General features: G+C 47.9%; 1 protein-coding gene across 1 annotated transcript in view; it reads left to right on the top strand.

Moving 5' to 3' along the window:
- Nucleotides 1-24,024, top strand: part of TTC8 (tetratricopeptide repeat domain 8) — a 56,684-nt gene that overhangs the window by 28,157 nt on the left and 4,503 nt on the right. The window contains exons 7-12 of the mRNA XM_075531054.1: nt 2,776-2,861; nt 8,407-8,494; nt 10,780-10,890; nt 18,185-18,324; nt 20,394-20,568; nt 21,026-21,148. Coding sequence (XP_075387169.1) covers nt 2,776-2,861; nt 8,407-8,494; nt 10,780-10,890; nt 18,185-18,324; nt 20,394-20,568; nt 21,026-21,148 — 723 coding nt within the window. The remainder of the gene's footprint in view (nt 1-2,775; nt 2,862-8,406; nt 8,495-10,779; nt 10,891-18,184; nt 18,325-20,393; nt 20,569-21,025; nt 21,149-24,024) is intronic.

Raw genomic sequence — 24,024 nt, 5'->3', positions numbered from 1 at the left:
TTCATACAAAGCGCAGTCTTCACTGCCATCCGTAGCATTACTAACACTACATTTCTGGAAGGTACAGCATACCATGTCTTCTGGGATGTCTTCCCATGCATCTCAAACCCACTTTGCTATTAACTCTATGTCAGGCTTCACGAGATTTCCTCCTTTTGTTAGTCGGGCTTGACCAGATGAGATCCATTCATGCCACATCCTTTGTACACGGTCTTTAAAAGGCTTATTTAAAGATGCACGTCATAGGATGGCTCTGATTGGTTAGATGTGAGTAAACAAACATTCAAAGCCCTGCAGTGTCAGCGGGGCTTTGAATGGACAGTGGAGAAACGGCACTCACCCGAGAGATAACGGGCGCTCGTCCCGTTACCTGGGGAGGAGGGGCAGTGAGCTGTTACACCTCGCTGGGGTACCACTGGCCCATGTATAAGCTGAACCCCAGTTTTTCAGCACATTTTTTGTATACACGAATACATACTGTATATAATAATTCACTTTTTAAATGGAGAAGGCTTCTATGACAACTCTGGAATTGAATGTGACTAGCTTTTAGTTATGAAACTTATTACTATGACAGTTTTCTTTTTTGAGTTCTCAACATTTTCCTTGTAAATCAGAGACAAAAAATAGAATTACTTCCATCCATACATAATTCCTGACCGCAGTGCGTGAGCTCCGCAGTGGAGATGTAGCAGAGGCCCCCGGGGGCTCTGATGCCGTTTGAAATTGTCACAGATGTTTCTCTGTCCCATTGAGCCTCTGTTTCCATCTGCAGAACGATCATTCAGATGTAAATTTCATGGCTTATCTGTGATTCCACAGGAGAAAGACAGGGTTTTCTACTCCTGTAAGCAATTAAGGTCTCAGAACACAGGGGCAGTTCTACCCTGCCCCATCGGGTCACTGTGAGTCTGCACTGATTCAACAGCAGGTGGGTTTAGAGTGTGATTCCTAAACGTTTCCTTACGTGGTTGAGTGTAAAGGCCTGACGTTCTCAGGACCAACTCTGGTCATCATCCTTGTAGTGAGCATTACAGTCTAACCTTGGGAACTGAGACTGTAACAAAGTGTACAGTTAACACCTCTTGGTGAAAAGTGAAAGGTCTGTTTACGTTAAGCATGGCTGTGTCGTTTCATATATTTGTTAGAAAGGGCTTTGTAAAGATTAAGATTCAATGTACTCCTGAACTGATTTGATGGGAAATATTTTCCCCTCACATTTTCCAACAGTCATCCTAATTGAAGTCATACTTTTTACTTCCTTTTTTCTTCTGGCTATAAGGGGAAGTGAGCATCCGCACGTAGCGTGATTCTTGTTTTGAATTTCGGTCGCTTGCTGTACAGCGTTGGTTTTTCACGTCCACCCAAACGTCAGCACAGCGCCGTCATCCTTGATAAAGAGCTCTTCTACGCGAGTCCCTCCTGGGACAGAGGGACACGGGGCCCCAGGGAAAGTAATCGATCTTGCAGAAGGAGACCCGATGGGCTCTGCTGCCATTCCCTTCAGAAAAGACTTGCTACGAAGGAGCAGACAGCAGTAGGCATATATTTTGAGATAATAGAACAGGGAAGCTAAGATACTTTAAATGGGTTCTTGGATATCATGCTTATATGGACGGTGACTAAACAAAGGCATTTTCCAAATGCACTACAAAAATCCAGAATCCTCTTTTAAACAAGAACCCAGGCATTTATTCATCAGCTCTTTAGATACGCTTCTAATTTTTATGAGTTTCAAATTGTGTAAACTTTGACTTGCTTTCCTCTTTGTGAAATGATCTTCTGTTTCTGTATGAAATTTGAATCCCTATTGAGTCATCTCTTAGCTGATCTTGAACAAGGACTGTTGTTGTTACTTGTCTTCCTGTGGATTCCAACTCATGTTGACCCCACGTGTGCAGAGGAGACCTATTCCATGGTGTGGATCGAGCCATCCTTCCTCCCTCCTTCCCTTTCTCCCTCCCTCGTTTCTTCCATTTTTGTTGAAAGTACACACAGCAAAACCAAGCACCAATTAAACAACTTTTTCATATGACATTGATTACGTTCTTCTAGTTCAACCAGGCTGTGACGTTTGGGAAACCGATCACCCGCCTCTGCCTCTGGGTGGGCTCAAACTGCCACCCTGTCGGCTGGTAGTCCAGCACTTGGCCACTGGCACCACCTTGGGAGTCCTTGAATAAACGTAGGGGATAAGCCAGCGGCCACGAGAGACATGAGAGAAACAGATGCAGATATGAAGCCAGGACAAGAAAGGGAGTGGTAGAGCGGCATCGCCATAACCCGACTGCTCTCGCTCCTCCTCTAACCTCTGCCTGGGAAATTGTGGCTGCTCTCTGGCTCTTCCTCCGTCCCAGCATCCGTCTGTAAAGTGGGGCCTGCCGCCAGCCCGCCCAACACACCAGAGACTTGATTTCCTCTGTGTTTGGAGGAATTTTGAATTATTAAACAGTAAATAAATAATAGCAGAAGTTGGAAAATTGTCAATTTTCCTGATCTCAATCTTATACCTCCTCTATTACATTTTTATTAATTATTAGTATTTTCCCCACATTTGCTTCTCTTTGATCACCGTAGCTGCTCCCTCTGCTGTCAGCCCTCCGGCCTGGAGCCCATGGGGGAAGTCCATGTGTATGGGGGGCAGGGCCATCTGGAGATAAGAGCAACTTGACTTTGGGTTTGATTTGCATGCATGTTGACGACACTGTTTATCTAGTTATGTCCAGTTTGTCACTAGAAAAGAGGACTCTAACCAAAAATGTCTTCCTTCCCAAGGCTTTGGATTTGGCGGCCCTGTCCACAGAGCATTCTCAGTACAAGGACTGGTGGTGGAAGGTGCAGATCGGAAAATGTTACTACAGGTAAAAGCAAGTAAAGCAGCAACCTAATTTAGAGTCGCCCTGCTTCCTGGCTGAACACAGTTCCTCAGAGAGAAACCTCTTTGGGGCTGACTTGATAAAGGATTTCCTCGACCATTACATGATAGTGTTAAGAACTAATACCTTCAAGAGTTAAAGGTAACAGAGGCAAATGCTGTTCAATACACAATCTGGTGACAGGGGTGGGGGGATCCACAAGTAGATGCTTGGTAGACATCCAGGCTGAGAGGCGGGAGAGGGAGAGGGGAATCTACCCATGAATCTGTAGCGGTTTGACAGCATATTTGTGCTTACACGTTAAATTTTGCTGCGAGTACATCCATGGAGGTGGTTCAGCAGGCAGCAGCAAGTTATGAAGACTTCTGTAGACCAAACTTCCTGATGGACTGAGTCACTGACCTTGGCGGATCAGCACCACAGTCTCAATGGACCCCCAAGGTCACGTTGCATAAGACGTATCTCACAAAGACAGTGTTGTACAACCAAATTTGGTGAGTAGCATCTGGGGTCTTCCAAGCTCCTAAGTATCCATCCAGGCTGCAACCATCTTTCCCTGTCCATGGGGATATTTGGAAGACACATGGAGATGATTAGTCTAGTGGATCAATGGAACTTCAATCCCCACAACCCTGAGACCAGAAGAAGTAGATGTTGTTGTTAGGTGCCTTCGAGGCAGCTCCAACCCATATGCCCCTTTGCACAACAGAACAAAACACTGCAGGGTCCAGCAGCATCCGCACAATTGTTCCTACACCTGAGCGCTTGGATGCAGTCGCTGTATGAATCAGTCCATCTCGTTGGTCGACGGTTTTCTTTTTTCCCCACCCCTCCACTTTATCAAACATGATGTCCTTCTCCAGGGATTGTTCTCTCCTGACAACGTGTCTAAAGGATGTAAGATGAAGTCCTGCCATTCTTGCCAATAAGGAACACGCTGACCTTACTTCTTCCCACCGTTTGGTTTGTAACTGTAACGGTCACTGTACTCTCAGTAATCTTCTCAGCACCACAATTCAAGGACGAGATGGTGCCTCGCTATTACTAGCAACTGCTCTGAGAAGGATCACCTTATTAGAGTGGTTAGACTGGGGGAAAAGCATAGAGCAGAACTCAGAATCCTAAACGAGACCAGACTCACTGGTCAGATAGAAACTGGTGGGACCCCCAAGACTATGACCCTTATCCTTCATGTCTGGAACGGAACTTGCCGCCATGTTGGAATCCTCCACCATTGAAGATCAGAAGGACAGCATGCACCCAAGGACAAGGCTCAGTGAGTTAGGAGAGAAGAGGAACAGGAAGCCCAGAGAGGACGTGGTCTAAGTGATGGCTCGTGAGAGCTGAATCAGAATGTGTACGAATTGCTGCATCTAAAACTATGTCTTGGTTGGTAAGTCTTCACCTAGTTCACAGTGAGAAGTTCAAAACGAAACAAACATACACCTTTTAGACAAGTTTTTAGGGCTTGGGGCAGGAAACTTTGAGACCACCTGTCAAGGGACAATTGGGGTCATGGAGGCAAGGAAGTGCTTAAGTGTCCATAACTGACCTGGGGACAAGAACCAAATCTGCTGATGCTAAGTCCAACCCTCTCAATTCTCAGAACTTGTATGTGCGCTGACACCTCATGTCTATAAAGTGCCTCAGGTGAGAGATGGCTTCTTGCTACATTGCACCATCACTGGAAGCTCACAGCTCCTCTGAGATAGTGCCTATCGTCAGCCCTTTCTAAAGGATGAGAAACATGAAACCTCAGGGAGAGAGTGTCACCCTCTGTCAGTCCGGGTGCTTTAGAAAAGTAAACCCACAGACACTCATGTATAAGAGAGTTTTATATGAAGGGTGAGTGCACATCAAGAAAACACCCCAACCCAGTGCTGCTCAAGCCCACAAGTCCAACATTAACCCCTATGTCCGACACCAAGTCCTCCTCCATCTCACAAAACAGATGCAGTGATGTCGCCTGCAGGAGGAAAGCTGAGTCAGTGAATGTGTAAGCATCTCAGCGCTGGCAGGGGTCTCCACGCCGGTGCTCCAGCATCCAGGGCTGCATCGGGATAAGTCCATGTGGCTTCTCCTCAGGGATGTCTTGCAGGAAGTGAGCCTTGCCAGCTAAAGTAGGGAACTGGCTAAGGCAGCTGTACCCTGGTCTGACCATCAGAAAGCAAGAGACCCGAGAACTTGAAAGGCGAGGCTCACTGAGCCATTTATCCCTCCGTTCTTCAATTAACTCCACATGTATTTATCGGCCAGTTTGGCGCAATAAAATGCCTCACTCTCCAAACTGATAACACTCCTGAGCAGCTGAGATCTGAGTTCAATATTGTGACTCCAGTTCTCTCATTTTCTCCTCTGTTTGCTGCTGTTTCTCTAGGACTTGAATAGTGGAATTTAATATTTACTTAATATGCAAGCATCTTTTCCAGTAAATTAACTGGGAGATCAGAAAAGTTGTCATTAATTTTATGAATATTTATCTAGCTGCTAACAAATACAATCTGAAACAAGTTGCCAAATATTGAAATACATCTGGGAAAATAATTAGCGACAACAGCAAATCCTGTTTTCTAAGAGCCAGTCTGTCTGTACGACTCAGTCACAAGGTCACCATGAATACCTTTCAAGGTTTATAAACGTTGGTTGTCAGCACTGAGGAAAAGGAATGCTGCAAGTGGAATCAGAAGGATGCTCTTTCTTCAGCTGAAATGAGGAGCCCTTCCTCTTTAGCTGTGTTCATATTGAACTCCAAAGTCTTTTTCTCTGACTGCTAGACTGAAGGAATGGTCGTCTGCTTAAAGAAGAGAAAGACCCGTCTGAGTATTGTCAGATGAAACTGTAGCGCCCTGCTGACACGAGGGCTCTGTGTCGGGCTGCCAACTGCCAGGTCACGCGCCCCTCCAAGGAGCAAGATGAAGCTACCTGCCCTTGCAAAGAGTTACAGCTTTGGCACCCCAGGGAACAGTGCTGCTGTCCGAGAAGGTGTCTGTGAGTGGGAATTGATTCGATGGCCGTGATAAATGGGTATGATTAAGCCCTTTGAATTCAATTCCTGGCGACCAGCTTGAAATCATGAGTTTCCATGCAAAATGTTAGAAATCTTTTAAAATCGAAGGCAAGCACCACTCTGGCACCTGGGATGGTCTTTGAATGAGTATGCCGTGCCACGGACTCTCTCCTGTTCTTTATTTATCCCGCTTGCATTTGCTTAGAGACATGTTTAATGAGCAGCTTCTCTGCCAGTCCTGGGCTTCAGATACCAGGTAGTCACTTCCTTTAGGTGGTTTACAAGCAAACACGAGAGAGCAGTGAGCAACCGCAAGCTTGGTCCTTGCTTTGCAGGGTGCAGTGGGAGACTGGGGAAAGGACCCCTAGCTGGAGAGGTCAGGGCTACAGCCCGACTTGACCTCTGCCCCCGGGCTTGATAAGTTGACCGCTGCTTTTGCTGTGTGCCAAGAGCTTGGGCCTGTTGTATTTGACTCTAGGAACTTCCCTCCTACCAACCAGTGGGCTCTCAGCAGGGTATTCTACTGTGTCCTTGCCTCGGGTCTTGAACGCTTGTTCTCCTGTTAATGATTTCCAATTTCACCTCTTTGTGATTTGAGAAGATGCTTTGTTTTACATCCGTGCTTTTGACTTTACTGCTGGTGAGGAAATAACTTTTTTGAGAGTGCTGAAACAAACACTCACTACTATCGAGTCCATTCTGACTCATGGCGACCCTGTAATGCAGGGTAGAACTGCACCTGTGGGTTCTTGAGACTATAACTCGTTACAGTTGTAGAAAGCCGCAACTTCCTCCCACAGAGAAGCTGGTGGTTTCGAATTGCTGACCTTGTGGTCTGAACCCAACATGCAACCCCCATGCCAGCAGGGGTCTCGTGGGATAGTCCTGCCGGAGTCCTCCTGTGGTGAGGCCGCAGGAAGACAACATGGCCCCTCTACCTGTCCCCTTGACTCTCTTCTAGCTATTGCAAAAGCTGCCGGTGGAAATTCGTTTGGTTTTAAATTTTTATCTTTCTCCCTCCATTGTTAAAAAAAAACAAACGATTTCTGTTTTCATATTCTTGTTTATATGCAACTTTAAACTTTAATCCCTTTTGAAAAGAGGTACATGATTAGATAAAAATATACAGATTCTCATATGTAATTCCCCTTTGTGGAAGTCTATGATCAAACTCTGGCCATGTGTCCATGACGCGCATGTTCTGGTGAAGTTATGGATATAATGAGTGGTGTTTCCCAGAATTGTGGAGTTCTTCCCTGACATTCTGGTGCGTATTCTCTTGTTCTTTGGGATCTTTGAAGACGTGGGGACTTCGGCCACATCAGGCATGTCCTCACCTGAGGGGTCACCGTTCATCCCATGCTTTCCACAACCCTTTGTGTATCAGCCACACTGATGCTGGAGGCTCAGCTTATGAAAAAAGATCAAAACTCTTCATTCGAGACTTTACATGAAAGTAGCACAATGGAAGAGATTTGTCTTGTTCTGATTCTATTTTACCAAACCAATAAAAGCCTGACCACAAAGGGCTGAAGTCGCTCGTAGATGAGGCTCGACGAGGAAGCCCAGCAGGCCTGCTAAGGACAGGCGAACCGAAAGCCGTGTGCACATCAGCAACTGGATGTTGCCTGAGCAGAAGCGGGTGGATACTGACATCAGGGCCATCTTACTTAGAAAAGGAGCCAATCTCACATTCGTAGGTTGTTAGGACACGAGCTGTGTCAGGGGGGAAAAGAGGAACAGAGGAAAAAAGATGTCTAGAATAATAAAATGTCAGCTGTGTTACTCAAATCAGGGCCAGGTATAGCTTACATCAGGAGAGTTAGCTTTAAAAGTGGGATTTGCTGCAGAGTAGAGTTAGGGTTGGCTTTGAAAGTGGGGTTTGCTGCAGAGTAGAGTTGGGGCTAGCTTTAAAGTGGGGTTTGCTGCAGAGTAGCGTTAGTGTTAGCTTTGAAAGTGGGGTTTGCTAGAGTAGAGTTGGGGCTAGCTTTAAAAGTGGGGTTTGCTGCAGAGTAGCGTTAGTTAGCTTTAAAAGTGGGCTTTGCCGCAGAGTAGAGAATAGCTTCAAGGAAATGCCCTTCAGTTCTCCCTGTAAAATGGCGAGCACTTATTTAAAGCATTTATGTAGGCTGTGTGCCTGTGTCCAGTTGGTCATTACCTCTCTTGGTGGTGAACTGGTATGAACTGGCTGACTGGCACTTAGTAGCTTTGTTGTGACCAGGCTTCAGACAGACTACTTACATGCTGGGTGGAGGTTAGGTGGACAGTGAAAATGGGCAATAAGCAGCTTCTTCCTAAACTAGATAAACGTACGCACATATGTACACATACGCATATACACACACACATATATATACACACTTATATATATGACACGATCTTCTTTGATACATGTTTGCTCTTATAGATGCAGCTTGTCTGGATACATAGCCTTGGGGATATGAATGTATTCAGGCTAGGAATAAATACTGTCATGTTTCTTTTGAAGTTGAATGCTCTTTTTTTTTTAATGACTGTTCTCAGGTTAGGCATGCATCGTGAAGCAGAAAAGCAGTTCAAGTCAGCCTTGAAGCAGCAGGAAATGGTAGACACGTTTCTCTATTTGGCAAAAGTAAGTACGTATTGTCCATCTAAATGACATATGTCTTCTCAGAGTAAGTGCCAGGGGAGAGGTGCTGCTTTCTCCAGGACTGTTTAGGAAGTTAGTAAGTTCAGAGTATGTGCGTGTGGTTCCAAACCCATGTTGTAGCATGTGTCAGAACTTCCTTTCTCTGTAAGGCTGAGTAAGATCTCATTGTATGTTTGCACCACATTTCATCTCAGTGTTTCCAAAGTCGTGATACTGCTGGTGGAGGTGCTGGAAGGATCCAGGGGGTCTGCAAAAGCAGACGCGTACACTTTAGCCTCGACTACGGGTCACACTACAAACGTTTTTCACGGCTAGGGCATTGCTGAGTGAGTTTTTATTCTGTACAGGGGGTGGTAGGCAAAATAAGTGTGTGTCCTGATGATTTGCCTCTGGGTGGACCCTGGGATGTTTGCACCTTTTACGACTCAGGCTGCAGTGAGCACGGGGGTACATGCACCTATTGGCATTTGTGCTTTGGGGTACAAACCCAGGAGTGGAATTGCTGTGTCACACAGTTATTCCCTGATAAACTTGTCTTGTTTTTCCTTGCTCACCTTTTGACTGCCTTCCCACGGCCAACCCAGGGGATTTCTGGTTCCCAGGTCCTTTTCCTGGACCCAGATCTTTCCATCTCCCTTGACTTTCCAGCTTATCTCAACAGATGTTTCTCCCATTTTTCTTGCCAGGTTTTCTTACCTCAGAGAACCCCATCCCCCCACATCTCCCCACCTGTCGCAGAGTTCTCGGTCCCATCAACTCAGACCTCCAGTCGTACTGATCTTTCCTCTGACACCTCGTGGCCCCGCGGTGGCCTGGTGTGGAGCCATACACCCGTTGGCAGTCCCGCAGCCTCCCACTGATTTCTCCTTATTGCTCGCCTTCCCTGAGCGCGCCAGCACGCAGAATTTTTCTTTTCAGCACGTGAAGAGGCACCTCCGTGGATCAGCTGCCTGAATAGCAGCTCTCTCGACACACAGCTCACCTTCAACTTCATCCTCGTGAAGTGTACCCTTCAGTATTGTTCTTAAGATTCACAGAATTGTGCAAGGTTTCCACCCACCCAGAGCTGTCACCGACGTCCCATCACCTGTAGTGTAGTCTGAACACTCGCTGACAGCAGCCCACGCCCATCTTTCTGCCCTCCTCTCCTGGCCCGAAAGGCGACAGCAGTGGCTGACGTGTGCTATCTCACCCTCCACTGGGGGCTGTGTGTATTCTCTGGCATTTCCTGGAGGAGAGGAAAAAGGCTCAGACAAGAGAAGTCATTACTCAGCCCCGTGGGCTGGTCCGTGGTGGAGCCGATGCCTGTGCAGGCAGCCTGTTGGCGCTTTTTCTCACCTTGAAAACGCTCCTCTCAGACTGTTCTCTGGCCCAAGCGGTAGAGCTGAGGCTTCTGTGTTAGTCCGGGTTGACCAGAGACTCAAACTCATAGACACTCACATGTGTCTAAGAAAGCTTTATATCAGAGAGCAACTGTACATTAAGAAAACACCCCAGCCCGGAACAGATCAAGTCCGTAACTCCGCTATTACCCCATACGCTGATGCCAGTCTGTACATTGCTCTTTAGAGTCATGCAGCCGTGCAGTGAAGCTGAGTGCAGGAAGATCACGGGCCAGTGGGTGGGAAGTCTTGTGGATCCAGTGGTGGTAGAAGCATCTCAGCACTGGTGTGGGTCTCCACGTGGTTCCTCCAGCTCCAGGACTCTGGCTCTATCAGCATAGCTCCATGTGGCTTGTCAACAGGAATGTCTCACAGCGAGTGAGTGTATCTGGCCTCCAGTGAGCTATTTATCTCCATTGCACCTCCAAATGAGGTCATCAAGCTGCGACCTGATTGACAGGGTAAACTCCACCCCTTTACTCTAAATACTCTCAGTTACCAGATTATGTAACTCTACCACAGTTTCTCTCACCATTTGTAGGCTGTTCTTAACTCTGGTTGGAACCACTCCCTCCTCTGCCGGGTCAGCTGAAAGGGAAGACATCTTGTCTTAGTCACCTCTGTGTCTTCAGAGCCTCAGGATACACATGTTTCCCACAGCCAGGGTCTGTGGCTGTAATGAATGCGTGATGCTTTCCACTCAAGAGGTGGAATTGAAACTGACTTCACTCTTGGAAATTGCCCTAGCACATTCCTGAAAATTCCTTTTCAACCACCGTTACGTAGGAGACAGTTGGTGATTAGCAGCTGTAATTAGGGACTTGTTATAATATGTGCTGTTATGTTACGACCTGATACTTTTGGTTGCTTATATCTTGGCTGTAGGTCTACATCTCGCTGGATCAGCCTGTGACTGCTTTGAATCTTTTCAAACAAGGTCTAGATAAGTTTCCAGGAGAAGTGACCCTACTTTGTGGAATTGCCAGGATCTATGAGGTAATGTGCCTGTTACTCAAAACGTTGATAAAAATCGAGCTATGTGCGGATGGACCTAGCGTGGAGGAGAATGATTGTTACCACTGTGATTGGTGGCCTGTGGACTCTACTTTCTGAGTTAGAAGTTTTAGTGTGTGCGTCTCAACAAACAGCTTTTATGATGAACTGTCTCAAACATACAAAAGAGTGTAGCGAATGGTTTGAGATAGAGATTTCAACAGCATCCTTCTTCTCCAGTCGATCCGCCCTATTGATCCTTTTTCCTGGTCTCTCATGTCAAACATCAACTTTCCCGAGGGTGGTTCTGTTTGGGGCTCTCTATTGGTTTATTTGTCTGTCCTCTTACCAATGTGCCATCTTAATTACTATGTATAGCTGTATAAGAGTTACAATCTGGTTGGTTACCTTGTCCATAGTCCTTAGAAGAATCCAGATATATTTAACTTGAGTGTTTTGCTTGATCATATAAGCTTTGGAGCCATATTGTCAAATTTCATGCAAAACCGATTGAGTTATCCTCTCTGCTGCCCAATTAGTATGACCTTAAAATAACCACTGGTGTCAGGCTGGGCACATCCTGCCATCATGTTCTTTCCAAAGTTGGCTGATCTTGGCCCTTTGATCTCCCATATTGATGTTTGGCCTGAACTATCACGATCCAGAGAAATTATTGGAGACATGTTGATTGAAATTTCGTCAAACACATAAACAATGCTTCCTTCCTTCTCTTAATTATTCTTTTTAGTTGTGGTTGTGTAGTAGATATTTTGCAGTTCTGTTAAAAAAGTGCTACTGGTGGTTCCCAACCCAGCCGTCAGGTTTGATGACTGGCTAGAGGAACACACAGGGCTCAGTATATGGGTGCACCTACAGCTAAGATTTACTCCTGGGAGAGGGGACAGGCTCATAGGACAAAGTCCTGAGGAAACCAGACTCACACTTCCAAGAGTTCTCTTCCTGTGCGGTCACTCCAAATCCAAACCAAACTCACTGCTATCGAATCGAGTCACACAGCACACTTCATCCCACCAGGAATGAATTGTAGCAATGTGTGTGAAATGTCTACCGAGGAAACTCCTTTGAGACATGAAGCCCAAGGGTATTGAGGGGGCTGTTCACATAAGCATGTTGAACATGTCACCAAATTCCAGACTCCAGGAGAAAAGTAAGTATTGAGCCTAACCCACCTTGTTGGTGTAAGCGGGCTGGGTGTAGTGACTGACTCTTCTATCAATGTAGGAGGACCAGCCAAATTCTTACCGCTAGCCAAGGACTGGCCTTGCAAGCAGACCGTTGTACGAGCAGCAGCCGCAAGCCCGCTATGTTAATCTCCTGTACAGACGTGTTCCTACCTAGAATTGTAAATGGAATCTTTTCATTTGTCCTGTTGTATTTTCTAATTGATTGCTTCGCACTACATTTTAAAATTTGACTTGAATCCATCCACCTGGATAAATACTAACCCCCACCCACCCCACTGCCATCAAGTCCATGCCAACTAATAGTGACCCTCGGGGACAGGGTAGAACTGCCTCTGATTTCCAAGACTGTGAACTGTTTACAGGAGTGTCAAGCCCTGTCTTTCTCCTGAGGAGCACCTGGTGGCTTCAAACTGCTGATCCTGCAGTTAGCAGCACAACACATAACCCCTGTGCCACCTGGATACATAGTCCTTTTCAATTCTGATGCTTTATCCAGAGATTCTCCAGGTGTTTCCAAGTAAATGAATTCTGCTAGTGAAACATTCTCTTCCCTTTGATTATTTTATCCTGTTTTTTAAAAAAAGTTTTATTATTTAGGACCTCCAGCACAATATTCAACAGAAGCACCTCCTATTGTATTTTAAATTCCTTATAAATGCTTGATATAATTTTTAGAAATTATTTTGTTAAAGAATGAAAAGTATTACTGGTTGCTATATCTGGATGATGTCACGTGGATATTTTTGTTATATTAATCGTGAGTTAATACATATGTAATATTCCATCCTTCAATCACATCAAGCAGAATTGTGCAATTGCTACTGCAATAAGTTTCCAAACATTCCTTTTTCTCCCTGGACTCTGACATCGTCTCCCTTTTACCCCCTCACTATCACCACCACTGTACCCCCGTACCTGGAAAGCCTTATTCTACTTGCTGTCCCTATAGGTTCGTCAATCCTGGGTTTCATAGACTGAAACACTTATAACACAGCTTCACAAGGGTGACCTCCAATAACATAACACCCCTTAGATGAACCCTAACATAAATAAACAGAAACAAAAATACGGAAAACGTTGCGACCGGATCAGGTCCAGCGTGCCTCAGAGGGGGTCAGCTGACAAGGTCTTAGCTGTTCACGTCAGATAGTGTCCTTGACCGTGTCTATTTATCTCACCCTCTGTGTAGTAACCTCTTTCTTCCACCCGCAATCGTGGGTAGAGGGCATTCCCTGCAGGCTTGTGTCCCGGGCAGTCCCATCGGTGTGCCTTGGGCTCCCACTGGCATCCACAGCCGTCTGCAAACCGGATTCTCACTGTTCAGGCTCTGGCACCCATCCCTCCTTCGATTCCGGATTACATAACTCACAGCCCTCTGGTAACTGATGAAGAGGTGCTTCTTCCTTGTGGGCTTAGCTGGCATCTTTTTAGATGGCTACTAATTTGGAGAGAAGCTGTTAAGGCCCCAGGTGCTATTTTATCTGACAGCTGCGCACTACGTAACTTGTTGCCACATTTTGCTAAAGCACCCATGTCTTGTGTGTTCCCTTTGTTACAAAGAGGAACCCTGGTGGCGAAGTGGTTACCCATGGGATTACCTCAAGATCAGCAGTTCAAAACCACCAGCCAGTCCGTGCGAGAGAGATGGGACAGTCTCTGAAACTCACAGGAGCAGCCCCACTCTGTCCCATAGGGTCACTGTGAGTCAGCACCCACTGGACAGCAGTGAGCTTGCTTAGGTTTGTTACAGGAGGTTTGCAATGAGACATCTTACCTGGGCGAGATTATTCTAGTAGTTCCTGAGCTTCCCCATGACCATCCGGTCCATTCTGACTCCTGGGGACCTGCTGTAGGGTGTCTGAGACTGACACTGAGGTGAGTTTGAACCGACAGCATTGCAGGAAGTGGCCCAACACCTACCCACAGCCTCTTGAACTTTGTAGCGTCTGAAAAGTGCCTTGGGAGTTGGTTAGAAATACAGCACCTCCTCCTGGAAGAGGGACCCTCACCATTTGAACAAACTTCCTGTGGGGACCAGCCTCCACAGCTGAATGGGTCCCAGGGGATGGTTGTGTAAATGAGGGGTTCATGAAAGAGGCAAGAAACAAGGCAAAGCATACAAGGGCTCACCTCTTCCGTGTCAACCGGAACCAGAGCGAGGGAGTGATGTGTTCTCTAACAAACAGCCTATATCATCTCGGCACGCAAGCCACAGTAGGCACATATGTAACAGGAAGGGGTAGTACTTGAGGCATGCATGTGACGCAAAGGTGTGTACGTAACAGGATGGGTGGTGTCTAGAGTCAAGATGGCGGCTTAATCTTGGTTCTTTCCGTGCTGGCCTGACCTTAGGTGTCTGAGCTCTTCTCCAGGGGAATGTTCTCTGCTCTGTGATCCTTATCAGAGGGGAGTGGGCCTTACTTAGGGTTAGGGTCTGACTGCTTTTGATGGCAGACACCCTCTAGGCAAATGACCTTCAAGAAGTTGACTTTCAAGAGTATAGTAAGCCACCATGTGCTTGCAAACAGCACTTCAAAATTGGCATTATATGCGGGGACATTGTGGGGAATAACTTAGGCAAATGTTGGCTGGAACACAACTCCCCTTTAGAACGTGAGCCACGGCCTCCCAGACCCTGTAACGTGTCAGCAGTGAGAGTTTGTCCACGTGCCCTCTGGTGCCAGTCTCCTTTCACATTCTTCCTCAGTGACTGTGAGTCCTGAAACCTCACTTCCTTACTTTATGAGTTACTTGTAAATAAGTAAAATCTAATTCTAATGAGTAGTTTGGGACTGAATTAAGCAATAACCACTGTAGTAGTAACTAGCATGGTACCAAAGTTGTTTGTGCACTTGGCGGATATTGCACTTGGCGGGATATTGATGTGCACTTGGAAATGTTACTTTAAATCTATAAGAGTGAAACTTACGTTAGAGCTGCTCTTGTTGTAAGCAGTTCTCATGCTGACTGAGTCCATTACAGGACCGAAATAGAATCCACATGCGTTCATGCACACAAACATTTAGCGTGTGATAAAGGTTGCCTTTTAAACCAATTGGATTTAAAAAATATCGCTGCAAAAGACCTCTTTGAAATCTCCAAAAGCAAAGGTCACTGGAAGGCCTGTGATGCAGCGGACCAAGCCGCGAGCTTGTCAGACTGGACCGTGGGGAAGGAAGACCACGGAGGAGTCGGTGCAGCTGGACTGCGGTGCCGCCTGCCAGGCGAGTGGACCAACGTGCCTTGGGAGAGGCCCAGCCTGAGGCCTCTTAGAACAGAGGATGGGGAGACTTTGGTCTCACTGCTTTGCATGTCCTCAAGAAGACCAGTCCCTGGAGAAGAACGTCCTGCTGGGTAGAGCAGAGGGTCAGAAGACAGTGAGAAGACCCTCGGTGGGAGGGGCTGACCCAGTGACTGCAACAACAGGCCAGAAGAGAGATGGTGCAGCCTGACCAGCACTGTTCCCTCTTGCGTAGATAGATAGGGTCGATAGGAGTCAGCCCACAAGGTTGGCTCACAACAGCAGGATCCAGAGCTACTGCCTCTGAGTCGATGCCAGCTTACAGCAACCCTGTAGCACAAGGTAGAGCTGCCCCTGTGGGTTTCTAAGACTGTCTGCGAAGCTTCGTCTTTCTCCCGCAGAGCGCCTACTGGTTCCAAACTGCTGACCTTGCAGATAGCAAACCCCCTGCGTAACCACCGTGCCAACAGCAGCATCCTATAAATAAATACACTCCCGTTTTAGTTCTTAAGACTGCAAATCAGTGGTATTAATTACATTCACAAGGTGTACAACTATCGCATGTATTTCCAAAACCTTTTCTTCACCCCAAACTGCAATGACCCCCCTTTCCTCCTGCCTCTCAGTGCTGTTTTGCCTCACACCCACTTTTCCCCTCTTTCTGTGATCTTGCCTTTCCTACACACTGCCTCACACACACGTTTCCAGAAAAATCTGTGGTGTTGGAAGCCCTCTGGGGAAGCTCTACTTTGTCCTCTAGGGTGGCTATGTCTTGGGACCCAGGACACTGGGTTTCTTTCTTTCCTTTTTTTTTTAAGGATCTTGGTGGCCTAATGATTAGTACTCAGCTGCTAACTGAAAGGTCAGCAGTTTGAACCCACCAGCTGCTCCATGGAAGAAAAACGAGGCAGTTTGTTTCCTAAAGATTTACCGCTGGAAACCTTGTGTGGGCAGTGGGACTCTGTCTTATCGGGTTGTTATAGGATCAGCTCACTGGCAGTGGGTTTGTTTTTGGCTTGGGTTGCATGTAACAGAGAAACCAAATCATGTGACACTTGCTCTTGGTGCTTGACTGACTTCACGTGCCATAATGTTTCCAAGGTCATCCCAGTTTTAGAACGAATAAATGTTTTAAAACGAGACACAAAAATGAACACGTTTCCTTTTCAATGATGGTAAATACCAATAGATGGATCCTACAAAGACAAACCTTCTGTGGGGTCCTCAGGGGTGTTTAAGAGTTTCAGGGGTCTTGACCCAAATTTCGCGAGCCACTGTGCTGACGTAAGTCCCCTAACGTGACAAGAGAGGTCTTACATTCTTGCTCAGGAGCTGCGGTGGTACAGCGGGCTGAGAGCCGCCAGGTCAGCAGTTAGACTCTGCCAGTGGCTGCTCAGGAGAAGGAGGACACGCGTCCTGCCCCTGTCGAGAGGTACAGCCTCAGCGACCCTCAGTGGCGATGGTGTGAGGTGCTGGCAAGTCGGCTCCAACTGGAAGCAACCCTGCGCACAGCTAAAGGAAGCACTGCCCGGCCCTGCGCCCCCAAGGTCACCAGTGTTTCGTCTGACCCCCGGGGTCACTTCCTCTTTCTCACCGGCCACGCACGGTGCCCTTCTCAGGGACTGGAAATGAGTTTGGTGTTTTTTGGGGGGTTATATCCAATTTATCTTTTCATATTCTATAAAAAAGTGTGCAAGAGGAAGCCTGGATAAATGTGCCCGTGAGTGTCTGCTGAGCATTCTACGTGATAACAAAGCTTGGGGTGGCGATTTTGATCATCGGCAGCATCTCTTAGGTGTGATTTTAAAATCTTTTAAAACGTTTTGTTGTGAGTGTACATGTGGTGCGTACCCCTGAGATCATCATTTTTGCATTCAACACCTTACCAAATATTTTATGATTAAGATCTGAAAAAAAAAGGCCTCATGCTGGAAACAAGGGAGGCTTTCGTGGCATACATATGGCAGTTGAGAGGCTGAGAGAGCTGTATGTATATATAGTGAGGGCGCTTGGGGAAACTTCTAGAAGGATTGGAGTTGAACTGGGCCCTGCGGGTGGGTGTGAGACCATATTCGTTAATAGTGATACACATTTATGGCTGTCAGTATTTCAGAATGCGTGTTTAGTAGCTCTGGACGATATCCCTAGTGTTGGGTTTTATCTGTATTTCTGAACTCAGTCTGGGTTGCTGGTCTCTCTCCTGGACTCCGAGTCTCCTTGCTGCCGTCCGTCCTTCCCTCCCCACTCGGGAACATCCTGCGTAAGGCAGGCCGGGCCACTGACCACACCACCCTCTTGGACTGCCTCTCCGCAAATAACACTGTAAAATGTAGTGTGACCATGCTGATCCTCTGCTCTTAACCGCACATTGACTGTCCTGCAGTCAATAACAAGAAAGCGAGAAAAGTCCGAGTTCCTCACTATGGCCAACAGAGCCCCTGGCCCTCTCTGGTCTCCTCTGTGCCACGCTCCTCGTTGTCCCAGCCTCCCTCCCTCACCTGTGCGGCTCTTGTCAGGGCCGGGCGTGTGTCCTCCGCCCCTCACGGTGCATGACAGAGACGAGTGCCCTTCCCCACAGCTTCCTCACTCAGGCCTCTGGACAAGCAGCTGCCTCCGAATGGGTCCCCTGAGGACCCATCGGGAGCAGCACACCCTCTCCTCCCGTCCCTGCGCCCTGCTCTGCCTCGTGCTCTCTCCTGCCCGTCATCCCCTTGCTCCTCTGCTGCCCCCAGGTCTAGCGCAGGCTCTGACATGTGGTAGGCTCTCAACACGTAGGTTGGTGAGTGAAGCAGAAAAGCCTTTCCTGGCCACTGTAAGTAGTGACATCTCCTTCTGTCTCGGTGGCCCACAGGAAATGAACAATATCTCATCAGCAGCAGAATACTACAAAGACGTCTTGAAACAAGACAACACTCACGTGGAGGCCATCGCCTGTATTGGAAGCAACCACTTCTATTCTGATCAACCCGAAATCGCTCTCCGTTTTTACAGGTGTGCTTGACCTTCAGTTTGTGGAACTCCTTTTCTGTGGGACAGTGAGGTGAAATGTAGCAGTGGGGAATCGACGTGTAGGCATGCCCGTATGAAACCCAAACTTCAAATGCCCAGGTGTTCCGTGAGCATTAAGGTGACATCCAGTCATGTGGAAAGACATGTTTGTCGTCTTGCAGAAACACACCTGGCTCATCAGCTGACATTTTAATAGCATGGTGTGTGGATTTCCCATTTCGCCATCAACCAGGAACAACTTAATAGCTACTCGAGACGCTTCTCCTCATCACGGACCCACTCAGTGGCCACTGGGCGCCGTTCAGAGATACCGAGCTGAAGGAGTGAAGGGACCGGCCTAAGGTCACCCTGCCGGAGCCTTGAGGGCCTGAAACAGGTCCTTATGCCAAGGCTTTCTCGAAATCTAGTCAATTATGGCATTGGTTCCCCCTTGAGCACAGCATTAATTGTTACATTGTAATTCTCTCTCCAGCCCTTGGGTAATGTATGAGGGGTTTCAACCACGTTGACTTATCATTTCATTTCGGTTCCATGAACTTTTTGAAGCCCTCCCCACCAGGCCCACACAGGAAGATAACCAGAAGCTGCCGGAGCTCGTTCCACACACCTGTTGCGTCTGGGAGGTGCCCCTGGGCCGGTTGTGACTCAGTGTGTACCCCGAAGGAGGCAGTGTCCAGGCCTGCCCCGTCCCCCGTCAGCCTGCCACTGCAGCACCCGTCTCACGGGCGCTCTTCTTCTTTTTCACTGGCCTCCCCTGTTGCCATTTGTTTCCCCCAGAAACGGACCACCAGATTCCTTCTTCCTAGTCTGCCTTAGTTTAGACACTGCCGATGGCTGTCACACCCCAGCTACCACCGACAGACGAGCGATAGTCTGTGCTAGAAGCATGCAAGAGAAGATGAATGCTCTCCCGCATACATGTAGCTGACTCTCCCCCCCCCCCCACGCACACACATGCACGCTGGGCCATGCTGGGCACATTTTCATTGGCATATTTGAACTCCCGTGTGCTCTGTCTTTCGGGGTTAATGGTGCATAGATGCAGAATGGGGTTATGGAAAAGCAGTAGGAAAACTCAGTGGATAACGTAAGGAACCAGCCTGTGGTCTTTTCTTCCTTCATGAACGTTCCCTGGAGGTCAATAGAGTCAGCTAAATTATAACACTGTGAAAAGTAAAGCCATGACCCAACTCATAGGAAAGCGTGAAAGTAAACAGGAAATGCACTTCTTTCTACTCATTTATTTGAAATGCACTTCTCAGAGAGGCTCTAAAGCTGACGTGGGCGTGACTCGGTGTGTGTTTGGCCGGTTGCCTAGGGAAACAAAACCAGTGACCCTCTTCTGTGAATAAGAAGGAGCTTTACATCCAGACGCGTCCCAGCCCAGGCCTGACGCTGGCCGGAGCAGCCCTCTTCAGACTCCCGTAGCTGCAGGCCAGCGAGGCAGGCGGAGCACAGGCCGGTGGTGCACAGTCCCTGGGATACAAGGGCAGCGGGGACATGGCAGGGTGCCGTCAACTCAGAGGTTGGCTCCCAGGGTCAGTGGCCCAGCGGGGGCCGCCCCTGCAGACAGACACAGTCCTAGCAGGCAAGGAGACAAAGGAGTAAAAGAGATGTTCTCACCGTCTCCCTTGAAGAAAAGGCCACCCCACCCCCAGCACACACGAGGGGGCAGCTTCTGATTGATGGGTTGGACTCCACCCCGACACTTTTCACACGGCAACTTGACACGAGTCTAATTGCCACACGGGCATCTGTTCTCGCGATTCCCTCCCAGAGCTTTTGGAGAACGAAAGCTTGCCTAAGTTGTGTCTGACCTTGCCTCTGGACACATTTGCCTGTGACTGGAACGATGACAAAAGACGTGCTTTTGTGTGTCCTTAAATATATATATTTGTTATAGCACTTCTCATGTATATTTTCAGAAGTGTTAAAAAAATCACAAAAATAAATTTATTTCTATTTTTGTAAAAAAAATACATATGCATGTCTACGTCTTCAGATTCAAATTTGGCCCGACACCAAAACTCTGGGTCTGTTTTCCCTCAAAGGCGACTCCTGCAGATGGGTGTTTATAGCTGCCAGCTCCTGAACAACCTGGGCCTCTGCTGCTTCTATGCCCAGCAGTACGATATGACTCTGACCTCATTCGAACGCGCCCTTTCTCTGGCCGAGAACGAAGAGGAGACAGCCGACGTCTGGTACAACGTGGGACACGTCGCGGTGGTGTGTTGTTTCTCACGTCTGACTTCTCTGACAGGAGAGGTGGCCAGGAGGTCGCTCGAAGACTGTCATTGCCCCCCCTCCCCCCCAGGTGTTGTCAATTCAGGTGGCACATGGGGTTTCCTGCGGGGCTGCTAGCCACAAGGGCAGCAGTGTGTGGCCATCAGCATGCTCTGAGGGGGAAAGACAAGGCTCTCACTCCCGGAAAGATGTACATACTCGGGAACCTACAGAGGCGGTTCTACTCTGCCCTCCAGGGTTGTGTGAGCAGATTCCGACTCAGTGGCGGTGAGTTTGGTTTGGAGTTACAGGCACCTGCAGCCGTCACAACACACCTCAGGCCCCCAACCAAGTTGAAGCCTCCTAGCAGAACTGGGGCCTGGCAGCAGGAGGAACGCAGGGAGGGGTGGCAGGAGCGGGAGGACGCTTCACGTGGTGAACAGGTGCCCTTGTTTTGTAGGGCCTAGGAGACATGAACTTGGCCCATCAGTGCTTCCGACTGGCTCTGGTCAATAACAACCACCACGCCGAGGCCTACAACAACCTGGCCGTGCTGGAGATGCGCAAGGGCCACGTGGAGCAGGTGAGTGAACTGCCGGAGGCTGGGTGCCCGTCTGCTTCTTCGAAGAGTCGTCCTGTGTGTTTGCTGTCGTTCTCCACGATAATTTGTATCAGGCCTGTGTTTGGATCCCAGCCCTGTAACTTCTTGGCCGTGTGACCTTGGGCACGCTCGTTAACTTTTCTGCGCCCACCAGAGGACATGTGACTGTTACGACAAACCAACTCATCCCGTCTTCCCTCCATTCACTGTCTCCCATCCACACTCGAGTTGGCTAGGACCCTTGGTGCCCCCCTTGAAGCCTCCCCTCCCCTCCCCTCCTGCATGTCCTCCAACCTCATCACCCTGTGAAGCTCGTTCCTGTCGAGTCAGCTCTGATTCACAGTGACCTGGGAGGACAGAGTAGACCGGCCCCATGGAGCTTCCCAGGCTGTCATCTTAACAAGTCGTTCTTGTTGTTTGGTGCCACTGAGAGTTCCAACCCATAGCGACCCTGTGCACCACGGAACGAAACTCCGCCTTCCCGGCCCTGCACCATCCTCACAGCCATGGTGTTGCAGCCACGGCGTCAGTCCGTCTCGTTGACAGCCTTCCTGTCTCGCCGCCCCTCTACTGAGTCTGCTGCCCTTCTCTGGGGACTGATCCAGAGTATGTAAGTCGGACACTCATCCTCCTTGCCTCTAAGGAGGACTCAGCCGTACTTCTTCCAAGACAGATCGGTTTGTCCTTTTGGCAGCCCGTGGCACTGTCAATCTTCTTCGGTCTTCCTTATACTCAGACAGGCATAGGAGGCAATTGAAGATGCCATGGCTTGGGTCAGACACACCTTAGTCCTCAGAGTAATGTTTATGAGCGTAGACAGCTTCATTTTTCTTCCATGGAACAGCTGGTGGATTTGGACTTCCGACCTTTCAGCTAGGAGGCGAGCTCTTTTACCGTTGCTCCATCTGCGTTCCTGTCATCATCCACAAACCCTGCCAGTCCTGCCCCCCCTTCAGGCCTGGTGTGACTGCTCTCTCCCCTCCCAGCACCGTCTCCATCATCTCCCGTCCAGACAAGAGCCTCCTAGCTGTCTGTTTGCCTCCATTTCAGCCTTCTATGGTGCAGTGATTGTTGACCATCTGGTCACCTCTCTCTGTCATCAAGTTGATTCTGACTCATAATGACCCTACAGGACAGGATAGAACTGCCCCTGTGGGTTTCCGAGACGAGTAGAAAGCCCCATGAGTGGCTGCTGGTTTTGAACTGCAGACCTTGAGGTTAGCAGCCCAATGCGAATCCACTACACCGCCAGGGCACTTTTGGTTTCCTGTAGGTCATTTTATTATTTTAATTGTGCTCATATTTTATTGTTTAACATTTGTCTTTACTGTGGCTTGGGAGAAAGTTGAAAGAGGGAGATCACAATTCATACACAGCCTTGCTTCTGAAGCATTAACATCTTAGGGATGGCGAAACAGCGTGGGTGGAGGGAGGTAGCTCTACCCAGGATCACAGGCAGGGTCCGCAGCAAGCCAGTCGAGCCTCCAGCCCAGTGCCCTGACAGGCAGAACGATACATGCTCCCCAGAATGAGACAGAAATGTCCTGTCCTCCATGGATGTCCCCGACTAAGTCGAGGACGGGTTTGCATTTTATAAACAGAGGTTGATGATTCTAAAATAATAACTTGTTCCTTATGCGGTCCATGACTGCATCCTTACAGGAAGCTAGGGCTTCTCCAGGTTTTCCCTGTTTACACAGCGGTGATTGTGAGCTTATGTGAAAACTCACATAAATGGAAATCAAAGCGTTAAGGCTGATGGTTCTCTAACTCAAAACCTACACAACTATACACAGACACAGAGCTGTAGGCCTACACAGCCATATACATAGCTGTCCACAACTTTACACTGAACAGAACTGTAAACATAAGCATACACATGCACAGAACTATAGACATATACAACTATACACATGTACAGAACTATAGACATACACAACTCTATACCACTATACACATGTACACAGAACTATAGACATACACAGCTATAGACATACACAACTACACACAGCTATACACAACTATATGCGGGGGGTACCCACAAAAAAACCCAGAATCCCTCCCCCCCTAAAGCTATGTATGTATTTAAATTATTTTTACAAAACAATCCTATCAGCTTCAAAGTGCTCTCCATTACTCTTAGCACATTTGTCAAGTCTGCAATTCCATTCTTGGAAACATTTTCATGCTCCTCTGTTTGGACGTCTGACAGCACCTCCCTCATTTTTTGTCTTCACCTCTTCTCCATCTTCAAATCACTGTCCTTTCATGTCCTTCTTCGTGCGCGGAAACAAACAGTTGCACAGAGCAAGGTCAGGTGAGTCAGGTGCGTGGGGCAAGAGAGGCATGCTGTTTTTTGCCAAAAACTGCCACCCTGAGATGGCTGCCTGAGCAGGTGCATTGTCGTGGTGGCAAAACCGGTCTCCCATCTGCCACAAATCAGGCCTTTTTTGTCGCACACTGTTATGCCATCTTTTAAGAACCTCGATGTCCAGAACAAGGTTTGTCATCAATCAACATCTCACTTCTTATGAAAGGAGAAAACCACTCATACACTTGAGTTTTCTCCTTAGCGCATCACAACAATTTCTGCGGCATTTTCCTCAAACAGGAAACCAAATTTCACAGATGCACCTCCCTGGCAGTCTTATTATGTCAGTAATTTTGTACCCAAAGCGGTACATTGTTTTGCATAAAATTTGTTGTTTTATATTGTAGGCCTGTAATTCTTTTTTTGTTGTTTTTTTAAATTTATTTGTTTGTTTGTTTTTAAACATTAGGGACTCATACAACTCTTACCACAATCCATACATATACATACATCAATTGTATAAAGCACATCTGCACATTCCCTGCCC

The sequence above is a fragment of the Tenrec ecaudatus genome, chromosome 14 (genome assembly GCF_050624435.1).
Source record: "Tenrec ecaudatus isolate mTenEca1 chromosome 14, mTenEca1.hap1, whole genome shotgun sequence".
Taxonomy (NCBI): domain Eukaryota; kingdom Metazoa; phylum Chordata; class Mammalia; order Afrosoricida; family Tenrecidae; genus Tenrec; species Tenrec ecaudatus.
The sequence above is the reverse complement of the archived record's forward strand: the minus strand, read 5'-3'. Positions and strand labels throughout refer to the sequence as shown.